The 24,284-nt window shown below is 34.9% G+C and overlaps 1 protein-coding gene across 1 annotated transcript; it reads left to right on the top strand.

Annotated features, from left to right (window-relative positions):
- The first annotated feature begins 23,135 nt into the window (after positions 1–23,135).
- Positions 23,136–24,054, top strand: LOC126971451 (chymotrypsin-like elastase family member 2A). Its single transcript, XM_050817773.1, has one exon. It carries the CDS (start codon positions 23,184–23,186, stop codon positions 24,030–24,032), a length of 849 nt encoding a protein of 282 aa, XP_050673730.1. The 5' UTR covers positions 23,136–23,183; the 3' UTR covers positions 24,033–24,054.
- Positions 24,055–24,284: the final 230 nt, after the last annotated feature.

The raw sequence follows: 24,284 nt of genomic DNA, 5'->3' as shown, positions 1-24,284 counted from the left end.
AGCTGTGAAAACGTCGAAATAAATTTAGTGTAGAGTTCTAGTTTAGAGACCTCTATTTAGAGCAATGCATCGCACATTAACACAAAGTGTCATAGAAATCGCAAGAATAAGATGTAACTTGTCACACACACTAAAGTCAAATCAAATCAAATCAAAATATATTTATTTTCTCTCACAATAAAAACTTACAATAAACAGTTTATTAAAATCTATATTGATACATTAATAAAGTGTTAAACATGGCCTGTTTTTATCGGTTGTATAACAGCAAGAGACTATCTAGATGTATAAATTACCTAAGCAAACCATCATGTGACTCGTTTGTATTCTTGTTTGTACTCCTCTTTCCATTAAGTAAAATATACCAGTTTTCAAGTACACGCAGGCACATTCAGTGACATGTGTACCTCCAACAGAAAACGCGGGCATTAAGTTTTTAACCAGCACATACCATCAGATGAATGCTGGTCTATCAAAATGGAAGACAACTTCTATAAAAATGGAATTGCAGCTCGGATACGCTTTAATGTACTGCTCTATTGATACAGTGTGCACGGTAACGATACCACGCAAATTTTGCTTTTCAATATTTTTTTACATCCTTAACTGTTAAAATATTAAGTTATTGAACATTAAGGTTAGTGCCTCGTTTCCCCGTGTCACCTGTCACCAGTTCTCCGCGAGCACATCAAGTTCGTCTGATCGGGCACGGCATCTCGGAGCCGCAGCGCGGCCTTCCGACGCCAGTCAGCGTCTCATCAATAATTCAACACGAGCGTCCCGAAATAAGTTGTTAAACATGTAGATGTGATCCGGGGAGCGGATCAATGAGTCGTGCCCTTCCCGCGCCGCAGTCTGGGGGCCTCCACACGCTCTAGACATCGTGATCGTATTCAAATCAAATCCTTTACAGATTGACCTGGCCAATAGTCCACCACATAGTAAATATCGGCCACAAAATAAATATTCAAGATACTACAACTTCTTCTAATATATTTACTATACTTCTTGGTCTAATCTAGTCTAGTTTGAAAAAATCTAAATAAAGCACAAAGACAGTATTGGATTTTTTTCCAGAGCAACCACAATAGGTACATGCGTATGTGGCGGGCGAGGATAATGCCTCCTCTCCACTATCGGCGATGAACGTTAGTTGTATGATCGTCTGTCATCGGCAAGTCAATCGCTGATCATCGTCCGTAATCATTTATTGAGCGGCAGTGATTCATCATGGATATAATAGATTTCGATTTAATAATATTATTAATAACATTGGTGACCGATTATAAACCTCATAGTAATGATACATTTCGAGTACTTATATACCTAGGTTTTTTCGTTGTGATATTTATGTTTGGTATTCCATATTTCTAGGTAGATATGATAAAGTTCTATGAATTTAAATGTTTCTTCATTTGACCACCCAATAGTCATTGTATTTTACTTGCACTATGTAAATAAAAGGATAACAAAACAACGCCGCGACGACGACTTGAAGTAAGTACGGTTTCGCTCACTGTCCAGTGTCCTCTAGTGAATGAATGACCGGCGATCAGTGGGCACGCGCACGCAATTACACTCGACTTCCCTTCGATGCGTACCCGAAAAACCGACAAGTCACCGATCGCCGCAATCATTATGACAATTATAGACAATGATCGGCGACTAGAAGCGAATAAGCACTCCACACGGTCGTGCTCGCGTGTAATCGCCTTTAATCGCCGATTGTGAAGAGGTGCCATAACAGTGCGTAGTAAACAAAATATATCCTATTTATTATTCTTAAAAATAAAACTATTTAGTTTCTTCTCTTTTTGTAATATTTTTAGACGGTCATTTTTAAGACCTATAACAAAAGGCACGGTTACATGTCTACGGCTGCTGTCAACAGGTCGACTTGTTAGGTACCGACTGAAAATCAGTGTTGGAATTGGGGTGATCCTTATTTCAATTCCAAAAATGCTGAATGGATGTCCTTTTCATGACGCCCTTTTTTAATTTATTAATTTTTCTATGTAAATAATGTTTTGTGTTGCCATGAATAGATGCATACTTTATTTTACTTCAAAGGGCCGGTGATGCTGTTGCAAGAAAGTACTCACTTAGTATCAAGTGACCAGTACGCTCGGGTGTCCTCCTCTTCAATATATGGATATGTTGGATTTAAAAACCATTGCAATATACAAGGCGTATCCTTCCATCAGCTGAGCGTATTTATCATCCCGTCCACAAGATAACTTCAAGCATTCGCATTTTACATCACAACATACCAAATATATTGTCTCCTGACTAAAGTATATAGATACAAATAAAACTCACATCAAAATCAATATGCAATCACAAAAAAAACATTACAGAAAACAGATGACGCAGTTTCCGGCGCGGATGTCCGGCATGACGTCATGGACGTAAGACGCCTCCCTAGGGTGGCGGTGGTGCTGGATAATGCCGATTCTTTATATGTTGTAGATTCATTATAAGGAAACTGTTTTCTTAAGGCAACTTAGATCGCTTATATCCCCCTTCAACAGTAGCTCGTTCTGCTTTGTTTACAGTAAACAATTATAATTCTTAAAATGATATATTACTAACTGATACTCGCGACTTCGTCCGCGTAGATAAAGGGTTTTTAAAAATAATAAGCAAGTTTGGAATTGAAAATTATCTCAAATCCTATTCTAGTTCCGGCTCCAACTCTACTATTGGTATAATTATAGCTCATCGACGTGAATTTCAGTTTTTCACAAATCCCGCGGGAACCTTAGATTTTTCCGGGATAAAATGTATGTCCTTTCCCAAACTCTTATCTATCGCTGTATCAAAAATCATCAACTTACATTCGCATTTATAATATTATTAGATGTACTTATATGACTGTTATTATCATCAAGTAAATTACACGCGTGTTTGTTATTTTTATTATATAATTAGTTTTTATTATCAATATGTTTTGTTGACCACCTTGGGGTGGCCTTGAGGTGGTTTTGAGGCAAACAAAATAATAAAGGAATCATTCTAATCGGTCAAGGCGTAACTGATTTCTTGAGGCTTAGAAAGGCTGACAGACAGCAATCGATTTTATAGATCGTAGAGTTACAATAGCAGCCTTAAATGAATACGCGGGTAGAGTAACATAATCGTAATAAAATAAAAAAATAAACTTAAAGAAAAAAATAATAGACATTTACAAATTTTCAAACAAACTAATTATATTGTAAAAATAACATTTGAACCACTCTTACTTGGGCGCTACAGTACAGAGAACACCCACGTGTCCACGTGTTGTGATCGATCGGCTACGGCGCGGCGACACACCTACGTGTCCTAACGTAGGTGTCAGTGCCTACGTAACGATAACAGGAAAATCAAATTCAAATTCAAATAGGATGTGACATCACTTATTGAAAGTCAAAAAACTACCACCCATTCCAAAATGAATGCCTCAGACCTGAGAGGAATGGGCGCAACAAACTCAGCGGGTTTTTTTTTTCCATCGAATAAATATGTTTACAAAGTAATATTGTACAATTAAACTAATTATTTAATAGCCTGAGGGCGGTCACTCCATTCCCAATCTGTGGTATCATTAAGAAAGTCATTTATGTTATAGTAACCTTTACCACACAAACGTTTTTTAACAATTCTTTTGAATAACGTTATTCTTTTGTTTTGAACATTTTCTGGGATCTTGTTGTAAAAGCATATACATCGCCCCACAAAAGACTTACTAACTCGACTTAGCCGAGTAGTAGGCATCATAAGTTTATGTCTGTTCCTGGTGTTAACATTATGGTTATGACAGTTTCTGGCAAATTCACTTATGTGCCTATGAACATACATTACATTATCAAGAATATATTGAGAAGCAACAGTCAAGATGTTAATTTATTTGAATTTTGCTCTCAATGATTCTTTAGGACCTAGGCTATAAATAGCGCGAATAGCCCTCTTCTGCAGCACAAATATTGTATTAATATCGGCAGCGTTGCCCCATAGCAATATACCATAGGACATAATACTATGGAAATAACTAAAGTATACTAGTCGCGCCGTATCAATGTCAGTTAATTGTCTAATCTTTTTAACCGCGTATGCTGCAGAACTAAGTCTGTTCGCTAATCCTTCAAAATGGGGGCCCCATTGTAATTTGGAATCTAGAGTTATGCCAAGAAATATAGCAGGCACAGCACTTACAGGTACTTCTGAAATAATATTATGGAAAATTGATTTATTTTGGTGAATATTTATATTTTTTACTAACTTCAAAAAAGGAGGATATTCTCAATTCTTTCTCTAAGTCGGTGTCAGCCAATGTAGGTTTGTAACTTCATACATAGTTATAGGCGAGATGTGCTTGAGTTGTACACGCGACGTGAGGAGGCGAGAGGCGAGAGCGGCACCCGCCGCTTAAAAAAATAACAATAATCGTTACTAGAATTAGATTTATTAATTAGATGTTACTATAATTAAGTATATTCAAAACAAATCTTATAATTAATTAGATTGTATAAAAATATGCAATTATTTTTATATTTTTTAGTGCATATTATAATATAATTTTTTTTGGAATTGTGTTTTTGAAGTCGGTTGTTTTTTTGTTAATTTTTTTATTTATTATTATGGGTAGCTCTACCCGTGGGTTCATTTAATGTTGCCATTTTTACTCCACGCTGTATAAAATCAGTTGCTGTCTGTTAGCGTGTCTAAGCACCAACCACTTACAATGAGTGTGATCGCAGATTCAAAGAATAAATGTTTTTTTAAGAAAAAATATGCAACAAAAAGATTTTAATAAATGATGTTTCGATTGAAATATTAGAAAGAAAGAAATAAGAAAGAAAAAATGTTTATTGACGTCATTATACATTCCGATAATAGTTCTGAAAGTTATACTAATCTAATTATGATCTAATGACGCCAATGGGCCCCTAACTCAGCATAGTTGTGGTTTTAAAAGAATCCACAACGCTGGTCTTCCGTGGAAACCCAAAATTAAGATTAATAATTTATTTTTTAATAAAATAAAAATAAAATACGGCAATGAAACACGAATTACGTCATGCCTCAATTCGTCACGTCGTTACGTCGTTTGAATTTTCACTTTTTATATTACTCGTTACTTGCTCGTTACTATAAATTTCTGAGCTTGCTTACGTCAGCTACAATGACAATTACAAATTACAAATTTTTTTACAGCTGAATTAAAGTTTTTTCCAAAACTCAATACATTCACCCTGACGAAGCACCTCCGAATGGTCCGAAATTAATCGCTACCAACACCAACAAACCACAAACCAATAATGTCTTACGGAAGTTTTTTTTAAATGATAATTAGGAACGAGACGAGCAGGACGTCCAGCTGATGGTAATTGATACGCCCTGCCCATTACAATGCAGTGCCGGTCAGTATTCTTGAAAACCCAAAAATTCTGAACGGTTCTACAATTGCGCTCATCAGCTTGAGACATAAGATGTTAAGTCTCGTTTGCCCAATAACTTCACTAGCTACGGTGCCCTTCAGACCGAAAGTTTAAATAATTTATTCTGCTATCATGCCTATTGGCAGCGGATCATCGAGGTCTGGGCGGGGCTGGTGCCTCAATTACCATGAAGAGTGTTCCAAGTTGCTAAATGAAGTTACTAATGGGAGGAAATTTGCATGGGATGTTGTTGAGGTGGGTACCATTCTTCACCATAGCTTCATCTAACACCCAACAGTACTGTGTCAAGTATATTAATGTGTTCAGTTCATAGCTTGTGGACTAGTAATGTTACTGGATAACAGAACCCCAAGCGGCAATGCGCCCGACTGCCCATTACAATGGGCAAGTCGTATCATGTATGAGAATACCTACCAACGAGGATGTAAATACCACGTAATAAAAGGCGGGACTACTTAAGTATAAATTAAAATCTAGTTTAGTATGAAACTTAGAATATTGACACGAAACCTGCAGTCATTTGATATGTTTGAAATAGTAGTAATTACAGGATGGCGATTGGTAAAGAAGTATAATCCGGCTAAAAGTTGAAAACGAACAGTTGCTTAAGACGAAGTGGGTTTCGGCTATCTCCGTTTTTTACAAGATTATAGCTGTCATCTGTCAATCTATCAATGACTGCACGTTACATACAATCGAGTGAATAGCTATTTTCTGAGAGAATTTTGCTAGGCTGATACTTAGAAAAGCATTTTATCTGTATAATCTAATGATTCTTATGTATAGAATTGTATAATCTTTAAATAATTACTCGGCAAGTGTATTAGATTCTTAAACGATTTTGTAAAAAACTTAAAATGGCGAATGTCATCAAAGTTCGAAGTCGTCTAAAATAAATGATCTGTCACAGCGTCACGCTGAACTCGCATAAAAATAATAAAGCGATCAGAACAGCCGCGTTAATGTCTTACATTTGCGGTTGCGTTGCTACTGACAATTAAAACATTGTTAATGGCCAAAATAACAAATGTTATTTATCCCCCGAGGGCGCAGCGACGACGGACTTACAGTGAGGGCAGTGCATTTGACACTATTTTCGTAGAAGCAATAATACATGAACATGAATTGTGATTCTTAGTTTTAAAAGTAGTTTTTATTATTTTTGTATATACACGTGTTTGCTTTTGTTTCTCATTTTTCACTATGAACATTGAATGTTTCGATGAGAATTGTATTAAAATTCACTTGAAAGTATATCCAGTTGAGTTTCTGTCCATGTAGAAAAGTAACTGTTTTTTCTGATAATGTTAATTTTTTTATACATTCCACACATACATGATATTCGTTAAGGTTTCCATATCCTTACAACAGTGTGATTCTCCTTTCTCATATTCTACTAAAAATTGATAACTCAAACTCAAATATTTTTATTAACAATAGAATCTTCAAATCATTTATTGAACGTTAACATCTACCACCTACTAAGAAAAATTATGCCTCAGAGCTAAGAAGATCTGAGCGTGCAAAATACTCAGTGGACCTATTAGAACAAATTACGGATTCAACATCATCATCATCTCAGACGGAAGACGTATTATGGATATATTATTATTATATTTGTATATTATGCCTACCTAATTAATAAGTATAAACATCCCGTCATTATTCACTTTTAGAAAAATAATTATCTTAAAATCCAGCTTACAAATAGGGGAAGGTGGCCTAAAATGGAGCGACTGTAAAAAAAATACGCCAAGTTCACTGTGATTCTTAGCTTATTTTACATCATACAAAGAATATTTATCAATCTATAAAATAAAACACAATTTTTTGATTTTTTTTGGGAAATATATTTAATTTGCATGAGAAATCTAAAAACTCGTTTTGCCCACATATTGGCCAAAAACGGGTAAACCAGAGGGGGCTCTGGGCAAAACAGGTACGCATGATTTCTTTACGGTTATACCGTCTTACTGACTGAACTAAGTATAAAACTAAAAAAATCAACTAGTAAACTCTATTTTCATCACAAAACTTAGGTAACAAATTATTTACTTATTTTTTAAGCAGTGTAAACATTTGGTTTGGGTTAAGTATTAACAAGTTTGGTAACTTAAAGCACCTTAATCTAATTTTAGTCTCATAGAATAAGTCTATAGTTACTTATTTTTAAAGATCACACGCAAGATTTGTAGTAAAGTTGAATAAAATCTATAACAAACATGAACTAATTGAAACTATTCAGTGATTGACAGCTTTCGGCACACACACACACGTTGACACTCAAGTTTGACGTAAAAGCGTACAACTGCTTATCCATTTTGGGCTAGTCTCCCCTAATGTCTAATGCACTATGATTAACGGAAGGATAGTTTTCCGCTTTACATAAGCGCCATACTGTATTGTATTAGAAGTAAATTAAGAGATGAGTTCTTATTGCAATTAGTGATGTTTGAAGTTATTGTAGTGTGCGCTATAACACTGCAGAGAGCTACTGATGCCGAGGGGACGGATTTTATGTCTTTATTGCTGTCTGACAGTTTATTGTCGCCATCTTTGTTTTAAAGCGTAGGACACAATGACACATTCGAGAATTGTAAAGCAATTCATAGTTTAATTAAAATTTGCGCTTTATTAGGGGGAGTCTTGGGCGAAAATTAATAACGATTAGATATTATACTTATAATATATAATATGCCATTATATAATTTTGAGTACCTACTTATCTACTCTCTATACAAAACAGTGAAATTTAGATCTTTTAGCTATCGCTTAGACTTGATTTTAGGTATCCCTAAGACTTGATTAAATATGTAAACTTTTAACCATGACTAATGCCATAACATGATAAAATCTAATCTTATAGCCTATCTACTTCCGACAAGCCGGTCTTGAGGCATAACAGGAGATAATATAAACAGATCGACTGACATACAGATATAGTGAGTCACTACACGTTTTTTATTATAAACTAGTTGACCCAGCAAACGTTGTATTGCCATATTATAAAGTAATATGAAAATTAATAATTAAAATTTTTGGGGTATATAAAATGGATGAAGACCGATTCTCAGACTATATAATATTATAGTTTATTTTATTTTATAATTATCTAGGCTAATCATTTACGGGTGTGCAAAATAGATGTCATCGGGAAACAACTGTTATATTTCTGAATGTTGGCCAAGAAGTGCTTAGTATCATTTAGAAAGAAAGATATATAAAATCCAATTAGTTATTTATTTTAAATTATTCTTCTCGATTTGTTTTCTGAACGACGGACACATAAAAGGAAAAAAAAAGAATGTTTTTTTCCGAGAATTTTGATATTTACTCACCTTTTAAACCTTCCCTGGACTTCCACAAATAATTCAACACAAAAATAAGCCAGATAGGTCTAACCGTTCTCGAGTTTTAGCGAGACTAACGCAAACAGCAATTCATTTATATATAAAGATTTCATAAATATTTAAATTATAAACGGAGCCTTTTTTATGACAATAAGGGTCGAGACGAGCAGGACATTCGGCTGATGGTAATTGATACGGCCTGCCCATAACAATGCAGTGCCGCTCAGGATTCTTGAAACCCAAAAAATCTGAGCGACTACAGATACAGAAGATGAGAATATTTCAATTTACAAAATGATGTGGCAATATTTAGTTTTTAATAACTGTCCCGACCTTTCTTTTTATGGTAGACGAGCGTACGGCTCACCTGGTGTAAAGTGATCAACGGTTTGTTGGAGTACTGGAGGAATCACAAGAGAGTTGTCGGCCCATTTAGTTGTGGTGTTGTGGTGGCATGGAGTAGAACTCCATGATACTCTCTCATTTGAATATTCAATATGTCACTAGTACTCTCACTTCTATGGGATTCACACCCAGCATGCTATATGAGAAAGAAAAAAATCCCGCTGAGATTGTTGCGCCCATTCTTCTCAGGTCTGAGGCATTCGTTTTGGAATGGGTTATAGTTTTTAACATTCAATAAGTGATGTCACATCCTATTTTGAAAAAAAAAAATATTTGAATTTGATTGATCCGAAGTCTTCCTTACTACAAAGACTTGTAAGTTCAATACAAGTATCGTACCCCGATACAAGAGGGGGCACGCAAGGGAGTATCAGCGAACCACTATTGTTATTGATACGCGTAAACAATAAATAACGCAAATGGAATGGCGGGCGCCCGCGTTGTAAATCTCCACATAATCTAACTGTTGGATGTTGAATCATAACAAACTGGAGACATAACAGTGATGTAATCCAATTTGTAACGACACGTGGCCGTAGATGCAATCTGCGGGAATTTATATCTTATTGATTATTAATGCGAAATCAAAGTAGTAAGATTAGACGTAATAACCCAACACAGAACGCATTGGTACAAAAATACAGTTTCTTTTGAACATATTAAAGTCAAAGTCAAAAGTGAAAATAAATAAATAATTAAGAGTTAGTTAATAGTTATATAAGCAACTGTTGTGTAATAAGGGGTAATTAAACACGAATGTGGATTTATCACACGAGGTGAAGCCGAGTGTGATAATAGTATCACATGAGTGTTTTAATACCTAATTATCAACAGTTGCATACAAGACGTTATCTACACCCAGAATATGAATCCTCTAAAAGATTCTGGAACAGTTAGCTTACTGCTAACATTAAAACACCAGTCCTAGTAGTAACCTAATATCATTCATTACTGATTATATACAAATAAACTATGTATTAATGAAACAATTATTTATTTTAGTAGTAATTTACATTTTGTATAGTGCAATAATTAAAATTCGAATATAATGTTCTTTTGCAGCGTTTAAAATGAATCGCTCATTTTTTGTAAACAAAACAATAAAAATGGCGGGGATTCGAAAAACCTACTTTTATTACGGCGCGCGACGTTCTGGGAGTGTGGAGCGCTCGTAAACGAAAATGTTCTTTTTTTGAAATTCATACAGATACCACGCATCGAGCAATAAGAATGTGGCTGTATGTTGAAACTCTTTGCGCATGAAGGGATAAAAAAAAACATAGGAGTGTTGTTATGAAATCGAGTACAACATTACAATACTCTTTTGGATGATGTAATGGTTATTAGAACATTGGGTGTTTGAATGTTGGCAATAAGCTAACAGTTTCAGAATTTTTAATAGAGGATTTAAAGCATGGGTGTAGATAAACAATATATACTTAATTGCCAATTAAAACAATAAATATAAGTATAGTATGTATTACGTACTTAAATAATTTTAATAGATTATTTTAATTTTATTTTATTATTCAAAACAAATCTTATAACTATATTTACAATACTACGACTACATAAAATTAAAACTATCATTACGTGGAAGCGTACCAAGAATACTGGCAGCATTACCCCGTTGGATAGCAAGGCTGATCCGTTGACCGAAATAGCTGCCAGCACTTGGGTTTCCAGTAGCCTTATTGAGGCGCGAAGATAGTATTTTGAACATTCTCCGCGCCTCTGGGCCCCACGGGCCAATATTTATACAAATAATAATTTTATTATTATTTGTATAAATAATGTTATTATGTAATTATTAAGTCATGTGTAAACAATATATGAGTTTAATTAGACCCCGCGACTAGGCCTGTGTACATTTTGTTGACGTACCAATCAGACTTGTAAATCATTTTACTTTTTCTTCTTGGGACCCTTATTTATTTTCTAAATAAAAGGCCTAAGTTAATCCTTTCACGAAATTGCTGTCATAATCGGTCCAGTCATTGCAATGACAGATTTTGTATATTGTGCATTTATTAGAAACAAATATGTAGGCATTTTAATTTTATTAAGACGTAAAAAAGATGGAGAGACAAAAATAGGCAAATAAATTAAAATAACTTTATTCAAAGTAATAATTTTTATTGTTTTGTAAACTTGTAATTAGTTTCTTGACGCAGAGTTAGGCTAGAAAATTAAACAGACATATTCAAAGAGCCTGGGGAAATAAAACATTAAAACTGTTTTATTCAATATTAAAAAAAAAACTAAATAATTTAATGCAAAATTGTGTTTACAATTTGTGCTACAAGTTGCTTTAAATGTTGTAATATTGAAAGAAAGCTTGACTAAAAAATCCTAATTTTGTTTTACCTGTTTTTTCAAGGGTTCTCAGCGTGCGTAAGCTTACTTGAAAGCTGTTAATTAAATACAACTAGAAATTTTCGTATGTGTACTATTAGCCTATGAAGACTTCCTCTTTATGAAGCTAATCCTGGCAGTTGGTCACAGCCTAAAGATGATGACATGCATCGTCATCAGAGCTGAACCAACAACCCATTCTAGTCTGCAGGTTACGAGACAATGTTTGTAACTCAGCTTGCAAGATTACCCTTACAGACATCAAACATTGTAAGTTAAATAAAAGCTTGTCAGAACTTTGTTCAGTAGCGGTGACTAAAGCTGGTGAGAGATAATGAAGGAGGATAATAACATTGAAGGAATTTGAGAATTAAATAGTGATTTTCATTATTATAACACTAGAAATAAGGGATTGCCTGTAACTAATTCTAGTAGGATTCATAAGATACATAATAGCTTTTAGGGCAAAACTTTTACAATAAACTTCCAGCCGCTGTTCAGGAATTATCTATGAATAAATTTAAATGTTTTATTAAAAAATGGCTCTGTCGTAAATCCTACTACTCCACAGCTCAATATCTAAGTGATCGGATACCCTGGGACTAGATTATGACTATTTTATAGCAATAGCAATGACTGTACAATCTATATATATATAAAAGAGAATGTATGTTTGTATGTTCCCTACTAACTCCTAGTGATGCGGGCGGGATCGCCTAGTATTGTATATTTTATTTTAAAAAGAATGCTGGGAGAGTTGCTTGGGCCGCTTCTTCCCTCAGAGCGCCATTTGTTTCCGAAGCGGTAGTAGTATCTAGTATATTAGAAATGACATCAAAAAGAATTCTAAAGGAATCAATTTTGAGAAAATAAATGCTTTTTATGCCTCTTCACGGTTCTTTCAGTACGTGGTCGCAATTTGAGGGCCCTACTTCCCGAACGGCCATCTGTACGTCGAGCTATGTGCCCTGCCCACTGCCACTTCAGTTTCGCAATCATTTGGGCTATGTCAGTGACTTTAGTTCTCCTACGGATCTCCTCATTTCTGAATCGATCTCGTAGGGAAACTCCGAACGCCTTTCCATTGCCCGCTGAGCGACAATGAGCTTCCTCATTAGGCCCATAGTTAGCCACCACGTCTGCGTTTCGTATATCATCACTGGCAACACACATTGGTTACCTTCGCCTTCAGACACTGTGGTATTTTGGACGATTCAAGATATTAAAATGGAGCAAATTCGTATCAAACTTGTTATTCGATGTATAAAGTAAGATCAACAATAAGATAAAAGTTATTACACATATTATCTTCTATATCTATTGGTTGTGTACACTATCTTGTATCTCAGAGCAAGGGCGATACAATTCGTAACCGACTACAGAGTGTAGTGGTGGCCGCGGACGCGGTGATTTATGGCAGGGGATGACTAGAGATTCTGATAACGACTTCTTCAATACTATTGTATTGTTCGCTCGAATATAAATATATTTTGTTTGAGGGGTTCCCTCCCTCAAAAAGAAAATAGAAATTATGTTGGTTGGTCAATTTGAAGCCAGCTAAAAAAATTGGCAGGTGGCCGTGTCGTTGACAAGGCCGAATGTTTTACGTAAACACTTTTATATTATATTAATATTTTCATTGAACCTTTAGCCACTGAATCATCTAGCATTGCTTATCAGTAACTCAGTCAGTATAAGCTTTAAAGAGCGCAGTAAACATAATTTAGACAGTCTCTGAAAGAAAAATTTAAAGAAATAAATATTATGACTGTTCATTGTCAGTACATTTATGAAAATTTAATATACGTTCACAAAAGTCACCTTTTTGTTCTTAATAGTGATTTTCATTATTATAACACTAGAAATAAGGGATTGCTTGTAACTAATTCTAGAAGGGTAAATGTATACACTTCTATAATAAAGTCCCAGCCACTGTTCAGGCATTATCTATAAATAAATTTAAATGTTTTATAAGAAAATGGCTATGTCGTAAATCCTATTACTCCACTGCTGAATATCAAAATGATCGGACAGCCTGGGACTAGATTGTGGTTATTTTATAGCGATAGAAATTACTGTACAATATTGTATATTTTTATTGAAAAAAGCGCAAAAAAGAATGCTGGGAGAGTTTCTTGCGCCGCTTCTTCTCTGTCAGAGCGCCATTTGTTTATATATTGTATCGTGTCTAAAAACATGAGAAAGAAACAACCTGTGTATGTCTCCATAATAATCAACATTATCCGGGGATATGATGAGATCACCTGGAGTTGGGTAGAGACGTTGCTTCATTGTGTGTCTTCCACAGAGAGTGTTCCGAAGAGCTGTTTCACCTAATTTCTGCCGCCAAATTCCACCTTCGCACGTCACATTAATAAGAATATCATCCCTATAATTTGGATGTCTGGCGTTCTTATATAGTGTGTTTTCAAGGACCTTCTGTTATCTTTTATCTTTTTTCTGTGTGTGGCGTTTCCAGGACGATAAGACAAGGATTCCTACAAAAAAAGCACGCATATATTTTAAAAACGCCGGCAACGCTCCTGTGTTTTCTCTGGTACGTCAAGTGAATGTGGGCGGCGGTGATTACTTAAGATCAGGTAACCCCCTAGTTCGTTGGTCCTCGTATTTGGTAAAAAAACTAACGTGCTGACACACTGTAATGTAAATATAGCCTATGTTACTCAATGGTAACATACCAAGCAAATGATCATTTTTTTTTTAAATAAAACGTATGGTACGGGTGTTTCATTGCTATTTTTATTTTTTTATTTTTATATTAATAAGGGAGGAGACGAGCAGGACGTTCAGCTGATAGTAATTGATACGCTCTGTCCATTACAATGCAGTGCCGCTCAGGATTCTTGAAAAACCCAAAAATTCTGAGCGGCAATACGATTGCGCTCGTGTCCTAGATACGAGTACCTCGTACATATCAACGGCGCCCTTCGGATCGAAACACAGTAATGCTTACACATTGCTGTTTCACGGCAGAAATAGGCGCTGTAATAAATTTAATTAAATTAAATTAATTAATAATAATATTAGGATAGATATATCTTTATTATATTAATTGATGAATAAAAGTAAAGCAACCATTTTGAAATAATGGCATGATAATTTCTTTACTTAAATTGTATTCCATTCTGGTTCGAATCCCGGTAGGTGCAAGCATTTATATGTTGTATATGGATGTTTGTTTCCGAGTCATGTATGTTTAAATGTATTTATGTATGTTTTTATGAATATACGTATGTTTAAGTAAGTATATTGTATTAAATATATCATTGCATTGTAACCCTTAACACAGGCTATATATGCTTAACTTGGGGCAAGATAATTTGTGTAAAAAGTGTGTCAATATTATTATTATTCCAACATTATATTAGAGTGAAATAACATAAAAAAGTCAAATAGTATGGAATACATTCTTTTAATTGAAATTGAGTGATTAGTCAAAACAGTATCTCCCATCCGGAGTCCGGACAAAAACAGTTCGGTACTCAGTTACTTATCCCCGGCTCCAGTCCGCAATCTCAATTTATTATCTCGCTTCTCGGCTAAGTGCTGCCCCGCGTCCCTCACCCCGCGACCCCCTGCAATAAAAATATTTTTCATAACTGTTGTACTCGTCCCCTCGCTAACTTTAATGAATTGACGAAAGCACTTACAATAAAACATTTACTTTATGACAAGTTGTGTTGTGCTTTTGTAAACCAACACGGGGCGGGGTAAGACATCCATTGATCACTGGAATATGCAAGCAATTGTAACAATGTACCTACAAGATGGCAAAACGTCATCGAACAAAAAAAATTACACATATAAGTACTCTGTAATTAAATTCAAATAAACTTTGACACGAGACTCGTGCCAGAGTTTGGCGAGTTAACGTCTGCTGAGGATGGTTCGGGTAGAGGCAAAACACGTGTTGAATTGTTTGAAGACAAATAATGGCGGTATTAACACTCAAGAAAAGTCAAAACATTTGGATAATTATGGACTTCCGCAAAGTAACGGCTACTTCAATAAAATTTCCTGAACTTTGAACATAATTTTTTATTTAATTTATTTTTTTCATGAACATACGATGAAACTTTATCCCCAACCTGTTATATCCGAAACAAACGCCGAACTGTACAATTTACTGGTATTAATTTTATTTTATTTTACATATAAGCTGCTTACACGTGTAAAATTTTCATGCTGTTTTCACCATTGAATATCGTGTTTCTCGAGGAAAGTTTTAGTATATAACTTGTAAAAGTCTTGCATCTTTGTGCCGTTTGATGTCGAGACACTTGGCCCGTGGGGCCCAGAGGCGCAGAGAATGTACAAAGTAATATCTTCGCGCCTCAATAAGGCTACTGGAAATACCAAGCGCTGGCAGCTATTTCGGTCAACGGATCAGCCTAACTATCCAACGCGGTAATGCTGCCAGTATTCTTGGTACGCTTCCACGTAATGATAGTTTTAATTTTATGTAGTCGTAGTATTGTAAATATAGTTATAAGATTTGTTTTGTTTGAATAAATATATTACAAATATTATGTATGGTTGAATTGTGTATTTTATACGGGTCTAAAGAAAAGTCAGTGATGGCATATCTCTTATACTATATACTTTTTAATTTAAGAAATTAATAATTATAAAGCGGTAATGTAAAAGATGTTTATACAAATACGATATTAATTCATATTATTTTATTACTACATATTATAAAATCATTCAGAAATTCTTTTTTGTCACATTTTTAACTCATTATCTTTCGTTACACATTTCCGATGAGTTTACTTGACATAACTACCAAAGAGAATTTAAACACTACGTTCAATGACTACATTATTCCCGAATACTTATAAGAAATATATATTTATTTTATTGACAGAACAGCGTCTGTCGGGTCAGCCAGCTGTTTAAATTTAGATTACTATCTCTCATTAATCAAGGATTTAGTGCCCGTGTTAATACACTACTTTACTATTGGTCCTAAAAAAATTCACTTCATAAAGAAACTCGGCTATTGGTCCCCGAATGACACGAACTTAAATGTTCGTTACTATTTGCAGAAGATAAAATCTGAAAACAATGAACACCTTAGTAAGTTGATTTGCTAATTTACAAGTAAGTAAGTAAATCTACTTCTATTTATTTTCCCGATTCAATTGAGTGTAGGTCATTTCACCAAAACATTATCTTCTAGATACATCTTCTATTATCATATTCTTAAAATAAATATGAGCAAAAATAATGATTTTAACGGTTACTTTTCTTATAATCTATCCCATTGCATGAATCACGGTCGTAATATAATGCATGCTATTATGCTAAAACGCGTGTTAAGCAGTAGGTAATTTTTTTTTTTAGTTTTATTCTTCTTCGAAATGCTTCGAATAATTAAATCCAGTCTTTCTAAGAAAACAACAAGATTACGAGTAACAAAAAAAAATTGAGCTGTTTTTTTTAAACATAATTGAAATTTAGAATTCTGAAATGCTTATGAGATTCAGAAAAAAAATGAAAATATTTTATATTACTATTATAATGTTTGACTGCTAATAATAATAACGCCTTGCGAGAAAACAATAAATTAAGTCATAAAAATGTTTAGTCCCATACTTAAAATTCACTAAAATAATCATAACTCGAAAAGAATTAATGGAAAATTTAGAGTCCATTTGATAACGAAGTTGAAATAATATAAAAAGATAACTTGTAGGTACAAACTTATAAAAGGCTAAAAGGAGTAGGTATTATTTATGTTGGAGTGAATGTTTGCGAGAGAGGGTTCCGCGTTTTAGTTTCAGCTCGTGAATTATCGAATACTTCGCACAAACTTAATGGGTTGGAAGGCAATAAGTATTCATAAAAATAATATATACAAGTGCGCAGTAGAGCGGGCCGGGAACAAATCCTTACAGATATATGGCAATCCCTTACTTTCGGGAGATCGCGGATCTACGACACTGGATGTGACATATGTTCACAGATCACGGAACTATTTATACACAACAAATATCTTTACTATTATTATTATTATATTATTACTCAGAAGCAAAACGACTCATATCAACGACATCAGAATGAAATCTTTTTTCACGTCTGGTCTGGTGAAGTAAAGAGGGAGTTATCAAATAGTGCTGCTCCTAGATACTCCTTCAGTTCGTAGCTTTGAAGCCTGTTTTGAACAAACTTCTCTTTAAATTTTACAAATACCAACTCCCAATTATTGTAAAAGTATAGTTGCGAGCCTTTTGGTACCAAGCAGATCCGACCGATAAGCGAGTCGAGCTGATTGATTGTAAATATATTTCAAAACATTGATTTATAACAAAATATCCAACCATCGTTGTAGTAGCCAGTTAGAAAGCCGATTTAACTGTTACAAAAATATTTATGTACTAAAATGATCGAGGCAAATTACTAAATAACAACTACATAGAGCTTTTATATATTTCCAAAATAGTAGGGAAATAACACAATTTATTTAGACCAACTTGACTTCCGTTATATTGATTGGCTTTTTCTGAACTCGCCAAATCCGAGTTTTCAGCTTTTTATTTTACTTTTTATTTACAAATAAATCTATTTATTACAGAAACTGCTAAGTAACAAAAAAACTTTGGTAGATTAGTGATGTTGTGTGGCAAAACCATAAGAAATACAAGTGCAGCCTTTGGGAGAAGAAAAACATTGATATCCCGATGTAACAGCCGTACGTAGCGAGTTTTTCTGTTTTATTAAATGGACAAAAACCATAAACAGCTGACACTGACTCTCTCATACAAAATCAGGCGAATTATGAAGTTGAAATATGTGCCTGTCGTATAAATAATTCCCCACCAAAATCTGCCGAAAAAAGTAAAGTACAATAAAGTAGTTTGAAGATTCTTTTAATTTTATCTTTTGTACGATTTCTTAGCGTAAACAAAGAATTATATCTAGATTCTTATTACATTATTTACATATATACTATAATAAAATATAATGTACATGGCCCTAAGTCTGTGGTTTTTTCTTTAGATTGCTGCTCATAAATTAATATGTGACATTAAACATTCACATCCATATTCTTTACATCTTGGATGTCTGTAAGTTGATTGGCGGCACTTTGCGAGATCAATAGCTCGGCCAGTGCATCGTGATTCCGGCTAACATCTTACTGTCAGCGACTGGCGAGGGTTCAGCCGCGTCGGGCACACCCCACCACTCTGTCGTGTCTGCGATTTGTGTCACACGCGATTACATCCGCTTGGCGGAACTGCTACGTGAACGAGACTGCTTTTGGACAACTCAGTCAATGTAAGAAATATTAAAAACGGATGAGTTGGAACAAGGACAAATGATAGCCGGATGTTACAATAAAAGTATACTTTACTCTCGCTAGTATGATAATATAACTTCCATGAGATATTAGAAATTACAATTAAAAATATTCAAGAACAGTTATTGTGTCTAACTAATATAGTTAACTTAAATGTAAATAACCTAGGTTTAGTATCTTTCTCGGCACATTGACATCAAAAATAATTATTGTTTTTCAATCTATATCTATATATATAAAAGAAAGTCGTGTTAGTTACGCCTTTTATAACTCAAGAACGGCTAGACCATTTTTTCTGTTGTTTGATTTTTTGGGTTACTCTTAGTCCAGAATAGGATAATAAGTAATAAAATATCGCAAAAATCACAAAAAAATGTTATTATAAAAACATTTATTTTCTCATACATTTTGTATGGATTGACATTTTCATGACATCTCGAGAATAGAAAGAATTCAATGAAGTTTTTTGTTAGTTTCACGCTACATGAGTAATAAAATACAACTGACATTGAACGTCATGTTATTCAAGTTGACTGGTGGGTGCAATGACGTAATATAACATTCTATACATAAGATGTATAGAATGTCATTGGGTGGGTGTGTTTGTTTCGAGTTTCTATTAGCTTATTGTGCCATCTTTCCCGACATAGACGTAATGCAACTAGGATTCGAAACATTGCGAATTGGACTGACAAAGAACAAGAAATTGCAGGTAAAAAGCACCGCGTTAGCATGGGCTCGACGTTGTGTTTCTGAATCACAAGAGCAAAGCGAGGCAGCCAGTAAACCTCAGAGATCAACAACTAGATAATTTTCGACGCACAAGAAGAAATTTATGAAGTACTGATTTGAATCGAGCAGCGTTTCGATACGATTGCAGTACTGATTACAGCTTGCATACTAGCATTCACATTGGTCGACATTTTCTAGCAAACACTCAAATACAATGTTTGTTTCCAAATGTCCTCAATTGGGGCAGACATTGTCTAAGAACGACGACTTAATCCGATATTCAATACAGTAGAAGAATAACATACGTACTATACTTATTCCTATGTATTGTGTATACTAATTCTAAAAATAAGTGTTTACAAATCAGTAATACGGACTTTGCTTTTGATTTTGTAGACACAAGGACAGATTCACCATCAAATTGGATCATTGCAATCTCTCGAAGATGCACACCATAAATTTTAACAGTTATATTTCATGGGCACCATGGAGGAACAACGACGTGAAGAGATCAATGCAGCAATGATAATAGCAATTCTTCCTGATCTGCAGCAACTACTTAATGAACATTTTGCATGTCGAGTTATTTATTCCATAGTTAGGTCTTACTACAGGCCATCAAAAGCACAAATAAATCCCTTTCTTAAAAATGTGTTCCTGTGTCTTCTAATGTGTCTTCTTTTAAAGGGTGTGTCTGTCCGAATTTATTTCACATTATATTGTGTATCTGATTGTCCTCATTCTTAGCAGTTTTAATATTAAACAACCTTGTGTATAGTTTAATTTTGATTCTGAAGTGCATGCAACTGGTGCCAGGGTGTGAGGACCCATTGCGTGGCCTGCGAGGAGTCCGGACTTAACGCCGCGCCGGTTGATTACTATGCATGTGGTTACATGAAATGACTTCGAGCAAGAGCTTTAATTTAGGCTCAAATGTCTTAATTGTTTCAAATTATTAATTTTTAATTATTATTACTACTAAACTGTTACTGATTCTAAATTGTATTTAGTGTATGTATTTTTTGTTATTATTGTTTTTAATGAATTTTTTGGAAATTTTAAAGAACGACCTTAAGTTTATTTCGAACGCGAATTTTTTTCAGGATCTTTGAAATAATATGTTCCTAATTGTTATGCATTGTAATGCAAGAAAACGGGCATGTTTTTATATAATCTGCAAGCCAAGTTTCATAACATCTTTTAAAGTGAAACTTTTATTACATCGTCTCAAACTTTTTCGTCTGTGTGTTGCATGTCGCGTGACGGTCGGGCGGCGCCTATAGTTCGCTGCAGCTGACCGTGTAGTGTATAGACTATTACTCATTTATGCCAGTGCTCCATGTTATTATGTTTGTTTTTTAGTTAAATGTCTATTATGTGAAAAAAAGTTTCACTTTTACCGTGGTTTCATAAAACCACACAATCTTTCTTTTTTTGTTTTAAACGCTAAAAAACCTAATAACTCAATAATAGTTCAGTTTTTATTTATCGCAAATAGTCACCCCCATTACCTCCTAAGTTGAGTTTCCTTGCGAAACCAATTCAGAAATGAGAAATGAGATCCGTAGGAGAACCAAAGTTATCGATATAGCCTAGACATTTTGCGAAGCTGAAGTGGCAGTGGGCAGGGCACGTAGCTTGACGGACAGATGGCCGTTTCGGAGTAAAGTCTTCGAATAGCGACCACGTACCTGAAGACGTAGTGTTGGTAGGCATCCCACAAGATGAACCGACGATCTGGTTAACATCGCCGGAATAGGTTGGATGACCGCAGGACCGATCGTCATGGCGATCTTTGGCAAAGGCCTCCCGCCTTTGCCCAGCAGTGGACTTCTTCCGGCTGAAATGATGAATGGTGATGATCACCTCCTGATATACGGCAATACGTTATAATAATTTACCAATAACCCAGTATATCACTTACCTGCTATTATCGCTATAACAACAAATAATTAAAATTAAAATGAGATTTACAAAATGGCTGCCATGCAGGCTTAAGAAACAATATGTTTCATAAAAAAAATAAAGACCAAATTATATTGCTTTATCTTTTAAGGCACGGTAGTATAAACGAATTTTTCAGTGGTAAGTCTACTGCATCCAATTTGTTAACATATTCAAATTACTTATGTCAATCTTTTAATAGTAAATCCCAAGTGGATTCAGTGTATATTGATTTTTCTAAAGCTTTTGATCGGGTCAATCATTTTATTCTCTTAAACAAGCTAGAACACTTAGGTTTTGATGGTAATCTTCATCGTTGGTTACATAGTTATCTCATGAATCGTTCCCAGATAGTTGCATTGTATGGTTTTGAATCTATTCCTTTTGAACCCACTTCCGGGGTCCCTCAGGGCTCAAATTTAGGACCCCTGCTATTTTTGATCTTCATCAATGACCTTCTTAATAAAATGACATATAAATGTTTAGCTTATGCTGAGGATATTAAATTATACACCCAGATATCAAGAATTGAAGATTGCTATTTACTTCAGGATAACCTTAATACTTTAAATGAATGGTGTAAAACTAACGACATGTCAGTAAATATAAAAAAATGTCAATTTATTAGCTTCACAAAAAAAAGGAATACAATGAATTTTAACTATTCTATAGATGGTACCAATTTAGTCAGGGTTGGTGTTCTACGTGATTTAGGTGTGTGGTTCGATTCATCATTAAGTTTTAAACATCATTATGAAACCATAGTGAAAAAAGCAAGTAGGATGCTAGGATTTATGATGCGCACATCAAAACCATTCAAGCACATAGATTCGCTAAAGATACTTTACACCTCACTAGTAAGACAGCAACTTGAGTACTGTTCCTCAGTCTGGGCACCCATTTACAAAGCTGACAAAGATAGTATAGAAACAGTTCAAAAGCGATTCATTAGAAAATTATGTATAAGAATGGGATTGAGACGAGCCATACCTGAGTATGAGGACCGCTTGGTATATTTTAAATTTCAAACTCTTAAATGCAGGCGAGAAATTGCTGACATGGCTATCCTACACAGGATTGTGCATGGGACTTTTAGCAATGATTTATCAACAGATGTTCACTTTATTACTCGCAAGCAAGCCACTCGTATGCCTACAATTTTTGCAATACCGCACTGTTACAACAATGTCGCATATAATAATCCATTTCATCGTATGTGCCAATTATATAACGAGTTAAATAGTATTTAAAATTGTGAAATTGACATATTTAATCAAAGTTTATATAATTTTAAAATAACAATTAAGAAGCACTGTACCATAGAACTCAAATATTAGTTGTACTTACATATTTTCAATGTGATTGTAAATAATATAACGCTGATTGTAAATAATATAGTTAGATTAACAATTTTATAGTGATAAGATCTTTATTTTTATTTTATATTACACATGTTTTACTTTGTAATCGTTTTTGTACCTAAATTAAATAAATAAATAAATGTAGGTAATTTTATTGTCATGAGGTTACATTTCCTGTTTTTCTATTTGTCAAAGAATCTGTCATAGCACATGTCCATTTAACAATAATGTCACTTCACCGTTTAAATAAACAAAATGTGTTTGTAGCAACATGAAAGCGGCATGTATCATACTGACTATTATCATATTCGTGGCCATAATGGCCGTGTGCGTGATGGTCAAGTTCGCGACTGACATCACCGTTGAGGAGAGGAAGCGAGACTACTTCTCCGGTGCCGGCGTCTACAAGGTGGCCAAGTCCATCGCCGTGATATCACTGAACGAGAACAACAGCATCGCAATAGCAGAGCGCTTCCCGTACGTCGCCGCGATCGCAAGAAATACTTCATCTTCCTGGTCCTTCACGTGCTTCGCCAGCGTCGTGCTCGTCAAATGGATCGTCACATCAGCGCACTGCAGAAAGAAAGGTGCAACACATCGCGTGCTGCTACTCCAGGACTTTGCTCGAAACGTAAGCAAGTCCTACCCCATCCTGTACTGGCGAATTCACGAAAAATTTAACAGTAGCAACACGTTACCCATTTACGACATTGCCGTTGCCAAGTTTAACTCTGAAGAGCCTCTAAGCCTGCGCTCTTCAACCTTTGATGTGAGTCCAGCTTTTAAATTGGAGGCTAGCGTTTGGAAGACTGTATCCACAATGGACAGAAGGGTTTATTTGATTAATGATTTCGATAAATACGCCATGAAGTTGGCGGACCCTATTCGCTGCTACGAGGCTATGGGGCTGCTGACTGATGATAGCCTCATCTGCGTAGACCTATCAGATCATGAGGACTGCTTCATCCACGAGTTCGGGCCGCTGTATCAGGCTGATAAATTGGTGGGAGTGCTAGCGGTGCAGCCCAGAGACTGTGATGTAAAGTATGCGGTATTTACAAATGTTTCCCATTATGTTTCCTGGATCTTGAAATTGACACAAACTTCGTTTTATGGCTAATATATTGAAGGTATATCTTGAATTATGTTTCTTTGTTTCCATACCTATCTTAAAAGCGATAATTTTACTACAGTAGTTAGTAATCACTACGTCTATGTTTTTGTGTAAAGTTGACAACTGGGTAAAAGTAACCAGCGGGTTGAAAACGACAGTCAGGATAGCTGGTGATGTTTTTATGTAATATTGTACGAACCAGATCTGATGCAATTATACCTCTCTTAGTTACACCAAATAAGCCTGACATATAACATT

The sequence above is a fragment of the Leptidea sinapis genome, chromosome 23 (genome assembly GCF_905404315.1).
Source record: "Leptidea sinapis chromosome 23, ilLepSina1.1, whole genome shotgun sequence".
NCBI classification, from domain to species: Eukaryota; Metazoa; Arthropoda; class Insecta; order Lepidoptera; family Pieridae; genus Leptidea; species Leptidea sinapis.
This window is presented reverse-complemented; position numbering and strand designations above follow the sequence as displayed.

Bases quoted from the DNA above. Each gene is read 5' to 3' on its own strand.
- LOC126971451 (XM_050817773.1), top strand. From the start codon at position 23,184: ATGAAAGCGGCATGTATCATACTGACTATTATCATATTCGTGGCCATA.